Source organism: Macaca nemestrina, chromosome 16 (assembly GCF_043159975.1).
Source record: "Macaca nemestrina isolate mMacNem1 chromosome 16, mMacNem.hap1, whole genome shotgun sequence".
NCBI classification, from domain to species: Eukaryota; Metazoa; Chordata; class Mammalia; order Primates; family Cercopithecidae; genus Macaca; species Macaca nemestrina.
Window position 1 is genome coordinate 105448568 of NC_092140.1, and position 14631 is coordinate 105463198.

Genomic DNA, 14631 nt, shown 5'->3' on the forward strand with positions numbered 1-14631 from the left:
AGACCAATTCAGAGCTGGTCTTACAAGGCCATGGAGGTAGAATGAGGGCTGCTGAAAAAGTATTCCAAGTATTCTAAAATATAGCTGCCCTTCTACTGTCTCAAGGTGTCGGAAAGTTTCATTTTGATGACAGCTGGTTGTTTGGAAAGGTCCCAAAATGGGAGCTAATATCTAAGAAATGAACCCTCCCCAGTATCACCAATAAAAGGTTGTGAAGTTCTTCATTTTCATAGTTTCAGTGTTTTCCCTTTAATGGATTGATTAGAGTGCCCTCATGTGTCTGCATTATATTATGGAGGTTTTGAAAAAAATACAATAGTGGAATCATCCTAGAATTCTTCTTTATTCAGAAAAATAAATTTTTTGAAAGGATATACTAGAATCATAGAACTGGGGAGAAAATTTAAATATCTTTTTGAAAAAACAAACATCGCCTGCATGCAATTCTGCATGCATGCCTACTCTAGGCACAATGAAAAAATAACTTTTTTATGGCTGAATGCGGTTACTCACGCTCCCAGGCTGGAGTGCAGTGGCACCATGTCGGCTCACTGCAAGTTCTGCCTCCCCGGTTCAAGCCATTCTCCTGCCTCAGCCTCCCAAGTAGCTGGTACTACAAGCGCCCGCCACCACGCCCAGCTAATTTTTTGTATTTTTAGTAGAGATGGGGTTTCACTGTGTTAGTCAGGATGGTCTCGATTTTCTGACCTGGTGATCCGCCCGCCTCGGCCTCTGAAAGTGCTGGGATTACAAGCGTGAGCCACTGCACCCTGCCAAGCTCAGGAATTTGAGACAAGTCGGGCAACACGGCAAAACCCCATTTCTAGAAAAAATTAGCCAGGCGGGTGGTGTGGTCTGTGGTCCCAGTCACATGGGAGGCTGAGGTGGGAGGATTGCTTGAGTCCAGAAAGGGGAGGCTGCAGTGAGCTGAGACTGAGATTATGCCAATGCATTCCAGCCTGGGCAGCAGAGCCAGACCCTGTCTCAAAAGTAAATAAGCACCTAACTAACAATATTTTAAAAGAGTAATCTAAATCACACATACAAAAGAGTTTCTAAGATGTACAGCTACAATGTAAATTTAAAAAACCACACCCCTCCTAGTGAGAAAGAGTATATTATCAGTATCTTAGAAGCCCTGGATGCCCTTCATAAATTGCATCACCCAAGCTTACCCTCAGAGAAAACATTAAACTGAATTTAGTGTTTGTTTCCTCCTGCTTCTCTTTGTAGTTTTACTAGTCATGTTTGTTTCCCTAAACAGTATTTTTAGGTGAGGGGTTCCTATTTTTCCCCGAAATTGAATAAATTGCATCAGTTGAATCCTATGGTATGTATTCTGTGACTTGCTGCTTGTACTTTTAGAAAAAAGAAGGCCGGGCGCAGTGGCTCATGCCCTTAATCCCAGCACTGGGAGGCTGAGGTGAGCGGATCACGAGGTCAGGAGATCGAGACTATCCTGGCCAACATGGTGAAACCCCGTCTCTACTAAAAATACAAAAATTAGCTGGGCGTGGTGGTGCGCGCTGTAGTCCCAGGTACTCTGGAGTCTGAGGCAGGAGAATTGCTTGAACCTGGAAGGCGGATATTGCAATGACCTGAGATAGCGCCACTGTGCTCCAGCCTGGCGACAGAGTGAGACTCCGTCTCAAAAAAATAATAATAAAAAATTTAAAAATTAAAAAAAATTCCATTCATTTACTTTCAAGTCTTTATAGTATTCCATTTTATGACTATACTCTAGGTAGACAGTTGAATTGTTTCTAGTTATTATGAATAAACACGTTATAATATTATTCAAACTGTTGCCTTGTGCTCATTGCCAACAGTTTTTATGAGTTACACATTAAGGCATAGAACAGCTGAGTCTTTTTTTTTTTTTTTTTTTTTGTCTTGAGACGGAGTTTCACTCTTGTTGCCCAGGCTGGAGTGCAATAGCGCAATCTGGGTTCACTGCAACCTCCACCTCCCAGATTCAATCAATTCTCCTGCCTCAGCCTCCCAAGTAGCTGGGATTACAGGCATGTACCACCACCCCTGGCTAATTTTGTATTTTTAGTAGAGATGGGGTTTCTCCATGTTGGTCAGGCTGGTCTTGAACTCCCAACCTCAGGTGACCTGCCCACTTCGGCCTCTCAAAGTGCTGGGATTACAGGCGTGAGCCACCGCGCCCGGCCAGAATAGCTGAGTCTTAAGCTGTACACATACTGAATCTTTCTAGGTGATGCCAATCAGTTTTCTAAAGTGAAAGAGAGCAATCTATAAGATTTCCCTTTTCTCCATATCCTTGCGAGCACTTAAGTTGTCAGACTTTCACATTTTGGTTAATCTAATAGAGTAAAATGTTATCTGTGTTTAACTTTGCATTTCTATGACTATTCTTGAAGTCGGGTATCTTCATATGTTTACCTTTATTTAATCTTCTATGAAATGCCCTTTTTTTGTTTGTTTTGTTTTGAGATGGTGTATAGCTCTGTTGCAAAGGCTGGAGTGCAGTGGCAAGATCTTGGCTCACTGCAACCTCCGCTTCCCGGGTTCAAGCGATTCTCCTGCCTCAGCCTCCAGAGTAGCTGGGATTACAGGCGCCTGCCAACACACCTAGCCAGTTTTTGTATTTTTAGTAGAGAGGGTTTTGCCATGCTGGCCAGGCTGGTCTCAAACTCTTGACCTCAAGCCATCCACCCACCTCGGCCTCCCAAAGTGCTGAGATTACAGGCATGAGCCACTGCTCCTGGCCCATCCATGTCTTTTGTCATTTTTTCTGTTGAATTATGTATTTTTAAAATAGCAAGGTATAGCATTAGTACAGAAGGGTGCATAAAAAATAAATGGGGTTGGGCACGGTGGCTCTTCCCTGTAATCCCAGCACTTTGGGAGGCTGAAGAGGGTGGATAGCTTGAGGTCAGGAGTTTGAGACCAGCCTGCCCAAAATGGCGAAACTCTATCTCTGCAAAAATTACAAAAATTAGCCCGGCATGGTGGCTTGCGCCTGTGTTCCCAGCTACACGGTCCCAGCTACCCAGGAGGCTGAGGTGGGAGGATCGCTGGAGCCGGGAAGTCAAGGCTGCAGTGAGTCATGATTGCATCACTGGACTCCAACCTGGGTGACAGAGCAAGACCATTTCAATAATAATAACATAATTGTACTCTTTTAAAGAGTAATTTTAATTCAGGCCGGGCGTGGTGGCTCATGCCTGTAATCCCAGCACTTTGGGAGGCTGAGGCAGGTGGATCACGAGGTCAGGAGTTCAATACCAGCCTGGCCAAGAGAGTGAAACCCCATCTCTACTAAAAATACAAAAAAATTAGCTGGGCATGGTGGTGGGCGCCTGTAATCCCAGCTACTGGGGAGGCTGAGGCAGAGAATTGCTTGAACCCAGGAGATAGAGGTTGCAGTGAGCCGAGATTGTGCCACTGCACTGCACTCCAGCCTGGCGACAGAGTGCGACTGTCTCAAAAAAAAAAAAAAAAAAAAAAAAGTATTGTAATTCAAACAGCTATGTAACCACCAGCCAGGTTAAAAAAAAAAAAATTGAACGTGTCAACACTCTAGAAGCATTCCATTTCCCCCTGCCTTATTACAATTCCCTTCTATACTCAGAGGTCATTACTACTCAGACTTTTTGTTAATTATAATTACTTCTCCATTTTCTTTATAATTTTGTCACCTGGGAATTCTCCTGAACAATATATTTTAGTATTGCCTGCTTTTGAATGTTTAGAAAATGAATTCACACAGTAAATAAGTTTTTGTCTTTTGTTTCTTATACTTACCATCATGTTTGTGAGATTCACATTGTTTCATATGACTGTAGTTTGTAAATTTGTGTTGCTTTATAGTATCCCATTGTTGATTGTTAGTGTTATTGCTGTCTAGTACAACACAATTCACTGAAGTGTCCTACTGTTGATGGACACTTGGGCTGTTTCCAGCTTTTTGTTATAGCTAAGAACATTCTTGTAATGTCTCTGGATACACTTGAGCAAGATTTTCTCTAGGGTAGGTACTACTTTCCAAAGCTAGGTGTTCTAGTTTACATTCTTACCAGCAGTATATCAGAATTCCCAGTAGCCTACAAACACTTGCTACTGTCAGAGTTCCTAGATTTTTTGTTTAAGATGGAGTTTTGCTATTGTTGCCCAGACTGGAGTACAATGGCGTGATCTTGGCTCACTGCAGCCTCCGCCTCCGGGTTCAAGCAATTCTCCTGCCTCAGCCTCCCAAGTAGCTGGGATTACAGGCTTGCGACACGAATGGTTAGTATTTTTTAGTAGAGACAGGGCTTCACCATGTTGGTTAGGCTGGTCTCGAACTCCTGACTTCAAGTGATCCACCTGTCTTGGCCTCCCAAAGTGCTAGGATTACTGGGGTGAGCCAGTGTGCCCAGCCGTATTTTTTTTTTTTTTTTTTTTTGAGATGGAGTCTTACTCTGTGGCCAGGTTGCTGGACTGCAGTGGCACAATCTCCACTCACTGTAACCTGTAACTTCCGCCTTCCCAGTTCAAGCAATTCTCCTGCCTCCGCCTTCCCAGTAGCTGGGATCACAGGCGCTCGTCACCACTCTTGGCTTATTTATTTATTTATTTATTTATTTATTGAGACGGAGTCTCGCTCTGTAGCCCAGGCTGGAGTGCAGCTGCGCGATCTTGGCCCACTGCAACCTCCGCCTCCCGCCTCCCAGGTTCACACCATTCTCCTGCCTCAGCCTCTGGAGTAGGTGGGACTACAGGCCCCCGCCACCATGCCTGGCTAATTTTTTTTTTTTTGTATTTTTAGTAGAGACAGGGTTTCACCGTGTTAGCCAGGATGGTCTGGATCTCCTGACCTCGTGATCCGCCCGCCTCGGCCTCCCAAAGTGCTGGGATTACAGCCATGAGCCACCGCGCCCGGCCGTTTTTATTTTTTATTTTTTTTTGTATTTTTAGTGGAGCCGGAGCCTCATCATGTTGGCCAGGCTTGTTTCAAACTCCTGACCTCAAGTCGGGAGTCAGGGGGTCAGGTGATCCGCCTGCCTCATCCTTCCAAAATGCTGGGATTACAGGCGTGAGCCACCACCACGCCTGGCCAGAGTTCCTAATTTTTGCCAATCTAGTGGGTGTGGCTTAAAAACCAATCAATTGAAACTAATCATGGTTTTAATGCATTTCCCTGATTTGTAATGCGCTTGCTCACCTTACATGTTTGTTGCCTCTCTGGATTTTGTCATTTCCAAAGCACCTGTTCAGTAATTTTATCCATTTTTCGATTGGGTTGTCTGTTTAGATCCTATATATTCTGGATAATTGCCTTTGTCAATCATATGTGTAACAAATTTCTCCCACTCTGTGGCTTTTTTCTCTCTTATGATGTATTTTTTTTTCCCACTTTTCAGTCGTAAGATGATATCACTTTTAAGTTCAGTCATATACTTGGCATTTTGGGTTCATCATGGAGTTAGTTCATCACGGAGTTTTGAAGGTCAGATTATTTTTGTCCTAACCCAGTCAAATCAATTGCTTCTCGTTAGTTTTTTCTATCATATATTCCCACCCATAAGTCCTGAAGATATTCTAGAACGTTATTTCCTACAAGTTCCGGGTTTCCTGCTCGCATTCCGGTCTCTAAGCCGCCGTGTATGTGGCTGGAAGGATCGCTCCATGACCACGTACGCTGGCGACGCCTCTTCCGGCTTACCTCAGGGGCGGGTATGGCGGACCTGTTCTTTTATCAGAAAGATCTATATTTTGCTAATAAAGGAACGTTTTGTGTCCAATAAGGTTTTCGTCATTACGCGTGAAAACGCCACCTTAAGCTTATTTCGCCTGTGAATATTTAAGGGGAAAAAAAAACACCCCGGCAACCAACTGCCAGGCGACGGAGGCTAAACTGCTCCTCCCCACTGAGGCCAGCACCCACCTTTTCCCGAAGTCGCAACACGCAGGCGCGCCCGGCTCGCACGCCACGAACGGAAGTGCGCCTGCGTCAGGAGACGCCCCGCCCAGCCACTGCCCGACTATAAAGTGTCGAGCTTCTCCTCGCGAGAGACTTCGTGCTCATGCTCGCTGCGGGGGTCGGAGGTCAGGGCGAGCGTCTCGCGGGCCGTAGGAGGAAGATGGCGGTGGAGTCGCGCGTTACCCAGGAGGAAATTAAGAAGGAGCCAGAGAAGCCAATCGACCGCGAGAAGGTGAAGGTCCCCTCCGCTTTGGGGTCCGGGAAGAGATTGGGGGTGGGCCCGGCAGGGTGCAGAGGCGCGGCCTGTGTGCGGGAGGAGACGGTGTTTTTGGTATCCGGGCGGCTCGGAGGCCGCAACGCCTCGGGAAGAGAGGTGAGGTCCGGGCTCGCAGCTGGTGTCTTTAACTTCTGCCGTTCCGTTTTTCTCTCGCCCTCAGACATGCCCACTGTTGCTGCGGGTCTTCACCACCAATAACGGCCGCCACCACCGAATGGACGAGTTCTCCCGGGGAAATGTACCGTCCAGCGAGTTGCAGATCTACACTTGGTGAGGAGGGCGGGGGCGGGCTCGGACCCGGGCCGGGAACCTGGAACAACAGTTAATTGCCTTTGCCAGTGTAGAGTTATTCTCCTTGATTTAAATTTCATTCCTCCACTTGGGGTCTTCAGGCTCAACTTTCGGGAAGTTAGAAGTTTTTGTTGTTAGGTGAAAGGAGATTTGCCTTTATTGTAACGCTTTTGTGATTAATGTTGCAACTTTTGGGCGGTTAAGAATGCACAGACCCAAGATTGCTAGCACTTGTTATGGCTGCTAGGTACAAAAGTGATAGGTAGATGATTAAGTTGTAGTATCCGCCCTAAAGGGACTCATGGTCAAATAAATTGCACTAGGACAGCATGGTAAGGGAGAGTGATGCTGTCGAGTGGTGTTTGTTATTCTCAAAGAGCATTTCCACGTAATATTAAGCCTTAGGTACCAAAGCACCAAAAGTGAAAAATAAACTACCAAAACCCGAGTTATTATCTAAGGGTTAATGGAAGAGCTTTTGGTGTGTGTTTAGTGAAGATGGTTCCTGAGTGTTCATCTCTTGGGTGTATCTCCCTACAAACTACTGCCGGCTTGTCTTTAGCGCTGCACATAACTCCTTGGATTGACACCATAATGGGTTTTTAATATAAGTAAAAGGTGTGTAACTGAAAAATATATGTATATGCTATATATATGTGTGTGTGTGTATATATATATATTTTTTCAGACGGAGTCTTGCTCTCGCCCAGGCTGGAGTGCAGTGGCGCCATCTCCGCTCACTGCAGGCTCCGCCTCCCGTGTTCACGCCATTCTCCTGCCTCAGCCTCCCCAGTAGGTGGGATTACAGGTGCCCACCACCACGCCTGGCTAATTTTTGTATTTTTAGTAGAGATGAGGTTTCACCATATTGACCAGGCTGGTCTCGAACTCCTGAACTCAGGTTGTCTGCCTGCCTCGGCCTCCCACAGTGCTGGGATTACAGGTGTGTGAGCTACCGCGCCTGGCTTAAAATAAATTTTTTATTGTGATAAAAAGTTATATAACAAGCCATGCACGGTGGCTCATGCCTGCAATCCCAGCACTTTGGGAAACTGAGGCTGGCGGATCACTTTAGGTCAGGAGTTTGAGACCAGTCTGGTCGGCATAATGAAACCCTGTGTCTACTAAAAATGCAAAAATTAGCCTTGTGTGGTGGCATAGAATTGTAATCGCAGCTACTTGGGAGACTGAGGCAGGAGGATCACTTGAACCTGGGAAGTGGAGGTTGCAGTGAGCTGAGGTCGCGCCACTGTACTCCAGCCTGGGCGACAGAGCGAGATTCCGTCTCAAAATACATATGTGTGTGCATATGTAACAAAATTTGCCATGTTAACCATTTCTTATTTCTTGAGTCTCACTCTGTCGCCCAGGCTGGAGTGCAGTGGCGCCCATCTCGGCTCACTGCAACCTCTGCCTCCCGGGTTCAAGGGATTCTCATGCCTCAGCCTCCCCAGTAGTTGGGATTACAGGCGCCCACGGCCACACCTGGCTAATTTTTGTATTTCTAGTAGAGACAGGGTTTCACCATGTTGGCCAGGCTGGTCTGGAACTCCTGACTTCAAGCGATCCGCCCGCCTCGGCCTCCCAAAGTGGTGTAGGATTACAGGCGTGAGCCAGCATGCATGGTCATTAACTGTTTTTAAGTGTATAATTTGTTGGCATTAATAGCATTCAAATTGTTGTGCAACCACTATTTCTACAAGTTTTTATCCCTCCCTCCAACAGAAAGCCTGTACGCCATCCTGCCTTGTTTTAATTTTTAAAGAGATGGAGTCTTGCACTGTTTTCCAAGCTGGATTTGAGCTCCTTGGCTCAACCAGCTGGGACTACAGGCACACACCACCATGCCCAGTGTGCTGGTAACCTTTTAAGGACACACCGTGCCTATTAAAAAATAATTTCCCATTCCTCCCCCGCCCCATCCCCTGGTAGCTTCTAATGTATTATCTGTCTATATATGAATTTGTCTATTCTGGATATTTCATTTCAGTGAACTCGTTACAGTGTTTGTCATTTTGTGACTGGCTTATTTCATGGTGTTTTCGGGGTTGATGTTGTAGCATCCATTCAGCCTTGTCAAGACTGAATAATATTTCATTGTATGTGTGCATCACATGTACTCATCTATTGATGGACACTTGGATTGTTTCATCTTTTTTGCCATTGTGAATAATGCTGCTGTGAACATTGGCATACAAATGTGTTTGTGTCCCTGCTTTCAGTTATTTTGGGTATGTACCTAGGAGTGGATTACTGGGTCATATGTTAATTTTGTTTAAGTTTTGAGGAACCATCAAACTTTTTCACAGCAGTTGCACTATTTTATATTCCCCAGAATGTGTATAATTTAAAACTGTTTAAGCCCTGTACACTAGAGCTAATCCCTTGAATATCGGGACCTTACTTATCTTATTTGGAAGTGCTTGTTAAATTTATGTAGTAGTATGATACTTGTATTTAAGCATCACTCAAGGGTAAGTGTTCCAGGAAGTTTGATTTAGCTTATATGGAAGAACTGTTGAATAATGACTTCATGAAAATCTCTTTTCAGAAATTGAAGTGTGTTTCTTCCAACAAATAAGAGTTCCTATTTGCCGGGTGCTGTGTGTGCTTAGATCCTGAGGGTATAAAGTCAAGAAGGTACTGCTCCTCCCTGTAGTCTTTTTATCAGGGAAAGCAGATGAATAGAGTGATTTTTAGGGTTAAGATGGCAGGGTGAGGTTGTTCCACAGACCTCCTCCTCTGAATCAAGAAAAAAAAATTACAAAAAAAATCCTGTCCTGAACTACCTGTCCATAAATTGCAACCAAACAAAGAAGGAACCACCTTAAGTTATATCTCAAAATGGTGGCCAGAGATTCTGAGACTGGATGATTGGTAATGGGGGTAATGCAAAGGCCTGCCCTCACTCCCAGAAATAGTAATGAGGGAAAATTAGTTAACATATGTTGGAAATTCTCAATAGAAGTAGACTGTGAGGTTAAAGTAGGCAGCCCCAAGACAAGCTATGGAAAAAGGAGTGGGATTCCAGAGGAGCCCAGTGGAGGCAGGCTGTGCCCCCCAAAGTCAGTCATGGCTCAGCCAGAAAAACAGAATTGGGAGAGATGTGTTAAGAGATTTATTTCTGCTGGGCATGGTGGCTCAGACCTGTAATCCCAGCACTTTGGAAGGCAGAGGTGGGCAGATCATGAGGTCAGGAGTTGGAGACCAGCCTGGCCAACATGGCAAAACCCTGTCTCTACTAAAAATACAAAAATTAGCCAAGTGTGGTGGCAGGCGCCTGTAATTCCAACTATGTGGGAGGCTGAGGCAGGAGAATTGCTTGAATTGCAGTGAGCCGAGATCGGCGCCACTGCCTCTAGCCTGGGCGACAGAGCGAGACTCCATCCCCCCCCCCAAAAAAAAGAGCTTTATTGCAAAGAATTGGCCTATGTGATTGTGGGGGCTGTCTAGGCACTTAATTGTCAAATCTGTAGGGTAGGTTCTCAGGAAGGAAAGGCTGCTCTTAGGGCCTTTCAACTAATAGAATCAGGCCTACCCAGATTATATAGGATAGACCGTTGAATTTAAGGTCAATTGGTTGTTGACTTTAATCACATCAATAAAGTATCTCACAGCAATACCTACGTTAGTGTTCGGTTGAGTATCTGGGGCCTGTAGCTTCGTCAAGCTGACACAAGTACTGAACCCCACCCTGTCCTCAAGCTCCTGACTAGTGATGAAAAAGCAACACTTGGCACTCCAATTGTTGGTCTGGAAAGTTAGTCCTTAGAAGGTGGGAAGCTTGTGTAGGTTTCACACTGTCAGAACTGATAAAAGGTGTGATATAAATCCCCCAAACTCATTAAGAGCAAGACAATATTGAAAATATTTTTAGAAGGAAAAAATTCTTTCTGGTATATATCATCGTAAGTATGTACTCTGTATGAGAATATAGATTGAGCATCGCAAGTCCAAAATCTGAAATGCTGCAAAATCTGAAACTTTGAGAGCTGACATGACACCGGTGGAAAATTGCACACATAAGTTCTTGACACAAACTTTTTTTTTTTTTTTTTTTGAGACGGAGTCTCGCTCTGTCGCCCAGCCCAGGCTGGAGTGCAGTGGCGCGATCTCGGCTCACTGCAAGCTCCGCCTCCCGGGTTCACGCCATTCTCCTGCCTCAGCCTCCCGAGTAGCTGGGACTACAGGCGCCCACAACCGCGCCCGGCTAATTTTTTTTTTTTGTATTTTTAGTAGAGACGGGGTTTCACCGTGGTCTCGATCTCCTGACCTTGTGATCCGCCCGCCTCGGCCTCCCAAAGTGCTGGGATTACAGGTGTGAGCCACCGCGCCCGGCCTTTTTTTTTTTTTTTTTTTTTTGAGACGGAGTCTCGCTGTGTCGCCCAGGCTGGAGTGCAGTGGCCGGATCTCAGCTCACTGCAAGCTCTGCCTCCCGGGTTTTTACGCCATTCTCCTGCCTCAGCCTCCCGAGTAGCCGGGACTACAGGCGCCCGCCACCTCGCCCGGCTAGTTTTTTGTATTTTTTAGTAGAGACGGGGTTTCACCGTGTTAGCCAGGATGGTCTCGAACTCCTGACCTCGTGATCCGCCCGTCTCGGCCTCCCAAAGTGCTGGGATTACAGGCTTGAGCCACCGTGCCCGGCCGACAGAAACTTCTTTTTTTTGAGAGAGTCTTGCTCTGTCGCCCAGGCTGGAGTGCAGTGGCGCAATCTTGGCTCACTGCAACTTCTGCCTCCCAGGTTCAAGCGATTCTCCTGCCTCAGCCTCCTGAGTAGCTAGGATTACAGGCGTGCACCAAACTTCCTTTCATGCACGAAATTACTTTAAATGATGTATAAAATTATATTCTGGCTGTGTATAAGGTATGTTTGAAACATAAATGAGTTTCTTATTTAAACTGGGGTCACAACCCCAAGATACCTTACGTATCTGCAGAAATTCTAAAATCTGAAAAAACTCAAAGCATTTCCAGTCCCTTGTATTTTGGGTAAGGGATACTCAACCTGTAACTGATACAGAATAACATCAAAATATCAGGTTAAAAAAAAAAAAAACTCACCTCTGAGACAGATAAACCAGTGTGACCTCAGATTTTTTTGTTTTTGTTTTTGAGACAGACTCACTCTGTTGCCCAGGCTGGAGTACAGTGGCACAATCTTGGCTCACTGCAGCCTTTGCCTCCCAGGTCAGGCGATTCTCTTGCCTCAGCCTCTCGAGTAGCTGGGATTATAGGCTACAGATGTGTGCCACCATGCCTGGCTAATTTTTGTACTTTTTTCACCATGTTGGCCAGGCTGGTCTCAAACTTGAGCTCCTGGCCTCAGGTGATCCACCCGCCTTGGCTTGCCAAAGTGCTGGGATGACAGGCATGAGCCACCGCGCCTGTCAAAAAAATGTATACTAGGTTATTTCTAAGATGCTTATATTGGCCGGGCGCGGTGGCTCAAGCCTGTCATCCCAGCACTTTGGGAGGCCGAGACAGGCGGATCACGAGGTCAGGAGATCGAGACCACGGTGAAACCCCGTCTCTACTAAAAAATACAAAAAACTAGCCAGGCGAGGTGGCGGACGCCTGTAGTCCCGGCTACTCGGGAGGCTGAGGCAGGAGAATGGCGTAAACCTGGGAGGCGGAGCTTGCAGTGAGCTGAGATCCGGCCACTGCACTCCAGCCTGGGCGACAGAGCAAGACTCCGTCTCAAAAAAAAAAAAAAAAAAAAAAGCTTATATTTTAAAATATTTTTTCAGATTGTGTCCTATTAGCTCAGGGGACTGTATGAAAGTTGCATTCAAATCAATATTTGCAGGGTAAGAAACTTTATTGTGACAAGAGCCTGTGCTTCATCCTAAGAAAATTTTGTATATTTCTTTTTTTTTTTTTTTTTTTTTTTGAGACGGAGTCTCACTCTGTCGCCCAGGCTGGAGTGCAGTGGCGCGATCTCGGCTCACTGCAAGCTCCGCCTCCCGGGTTCACGCCATTCTCCTGCCTCAGCCTCCCGAGTAGCTGGGACTACAGGCGCCCACAACCGCGCCCGGCTAATTTTTTGTATTTTTAGTAGAGACGGGGTTTCACCGTGGTCTCGATCTCCCGACCTTGTGATCCGCCCGCCTCGGCCTCCCAAAGTGCTGGGATTACAGGCGTGAGCCACCGCGCCCGGCCGAAAATTTTGTATATTTCATTGGCTCTAGGACTCTTATCTGTTGTAAAACTTAAGATTCCATCTAAGAAAGAAGAAACACATCTGGCTGGGCACAGTGGCTCACGCTTGTAATCAATCCCAGCACTTTGGGAGTCCAAGGTGGGTGGATCACTTGAAGTCAGGAGTTCAAGACCAGCATGGCCAACATGGTGAAACCCTGTCTCTACTAAAAATACAAAAATTACCTGGGTGTGGTGGCGGGCACCTGTCATCCCAGCTACTCAGGAGGCTGAGCCAGGAGAATTGCTTGAACCTGGGAGGCAGAGTTGCAGTGAGCCAAGGTCATGCCACTGCACTGCAGCCTGGGCGACAGAACGAGACTCTCAAAAACAAAACATGTCAGTATGAAAATGCTTTCCTAGTACATTGATTCTAAGATACACTCCAATTTCAGAGATGCTAAAATGTGGAAGAGTACATGTCTTAGAACTAATGGAATACATGTATTTTGCATATTTGGATTTATTTGGACTAGTTATCCTTAGGTAAATCACTGGGCCATAAGGTGTTGTGTAGCAACAGAAGATGGCATATGGAATCTCTGAAGTCCCTTTTAGCACTAAGAGTCTAATTAATTGAAATTTCCAGCAGTAAGGCTGGTACACGGAGTTTTTGGAGGCAAATAGTATTTGTAGCTGCTTTAAAAGTAAACTCTAGTATAAGACCCTGGCAGTTTCTAACGTAAGTCACAACGCATTGTCAGTATCCTTTTAATAATATTGCTGATTAAACAAATGTAAATATCTGTTTTTAAAAAAATCCAGGATGGATGCAACCTTGAAAGAACTGACAAGCTTAGTAAAAGAAGTCTACCCAGAAGCTAGAAAGAAGGGCACTCACTTCAATTTTGCAATTGTTTTTACTGATGTTAAAAGACCCGGCTATAGGTAAGTAACTTCTCATTTTTAAGTCCTGTAATATCTTTGTTTTTAGTATGTTTTAACTGATAGAGATCACTCCTTCAGTGAGTCTTATTAGTGGGAGAATAGAGTTTATACTCAGATCTGGTTTGGCTTAATAAAGTCCTTAAGTTTTGGAGCCGTGTTATAAAGAGATGGAGCAGATCCGGTGCCGGATTCACTTTGTAGCACATGCTGGGATTCACTGGTCTTGATCCATTAACAGTTGATTTTTCTTCTTGCAGAGTTAAGGAGATTGGCAGCACCATGTCTGGCAGAAAGGGGACTGATGATTCCATGACTCTGCAGTCGCAGAAGTTCCAGATAGGAGATTACTTGGACATAGCAATTACCCCTCCAAATCGGGCACCACCTCCTTCAGGGCGCATGAGACCATATTAAATTCTATTTACAATTTCTTGAATTTATTTTTCCGTCAGTTATGTAAAATAAACTTACTCTTTTTCCTCCCCTGATTATTGCCATTAAGCCTTTAAATTCTAAAATTATAATGCATCATCTATTTAGGAATTAGATTCGGATGTGCTATTGTATGATCACTAATAGAAAGTCTGTATGTTTCAAGCCCTTCTGTAAAATATGAAGAAAAGTGCTCTTAGCATTCTGTGTAAAACTGTACTGTTAAATATATGTGTGTAATCAGCCTGAGTGTGAAAGTTAATGGAGACCTGGGAACAGGGTTTATACTAAGTGGTGGAGGAGGGTATGGTTAACCCCAAAGGGGCAGAACAAGAAAGCCACGGGATTGTATGAAATCAAACATGAGTTTGTGGTGTAGACTGCTGTAAGCAGTTGGAAAGGACATGTGAGGTTGAGCTCAAGTGGCAGCAGAGGCAGTTTGGAATAGTATAAGCTGAGGCAAGTTGAAGCTGTGTTGGAAGAGATGGCGCTGCCTTGATCAGGGTACCATGACATAAAAGGTTGAAGAACTGGCACCACAATGAGGACTTATATTTTTAATGTGGGGAATAGGGCATTTTAAAGGCTGGAACCAGTTCAGAGGAAACAAGGG

General features: G+C 45.2%; 1 protein-coding gene and 1 non-coding gene across 2 annotated transcripts; one reads left to right on the forward strand and one right to left on the reverse strand.

The window, feature by feature from the left end:
• Positions 1 to 5363: 5363 nt before the first annotated feature.
• On the reverse strand, positions 5364 to 5435 carry LOC112428107 (small nucleolar RNA SNORD27). The gene has a single exon (XR_003020001.1). It is a non-coding gene; the product is annotated as a small nucleolar RNA SNORD27 (small nucleolar RNA).
• Positions 5436 to 5997: 562 nt separating this feature from the next.
• On the forward strand, positions 5998 to 14263 carry LOC105490306 (Sin3A associated protein 18). The gene is made up of 4 exons (XM_011755815.3): positions 5998 to 6164; positions 6370 to 6479; positions 13464 to 13586; positions 13844 to 14263. Exons 1-4 carry the CDS (start codon positions 6036 to 6038, stop codon positions 13998 to 14000), a joined length of 519 nt encoding a protein of 172 aa, XP_011754117.1. The 5' UTR covers positions 5998 to 6035; the 3' UTR covers positions 14001 to 14263.
• The last annotated feature ends 368 nt before the right edge of the window (positions 14264 to 14631 follow it).

Coding starts and splice junctions, on each gene's coding strand:
- LOC105490306 (XM_011755815.3), top strand. CDS start 6,036: ATGCTCGCTGCGGGGGTCGGAGGTCAGGGCGAGCGTCTCGCGGGCCGT. Junction 6,480..13,463: donor GAGTTGCAGATCTACACTTG/GTGAGGAGGGCG, acceptor AAAAAAATCCAG/GATGGATGCAACCTTGAAAG. Junction 13,587..13,843: donor GTTAAAAGACCCGGCTATAG/GTAAGTAACTTC, acceptor TTCTTCTTGCAG/AGTTAAGGAGATTGGCAGCA.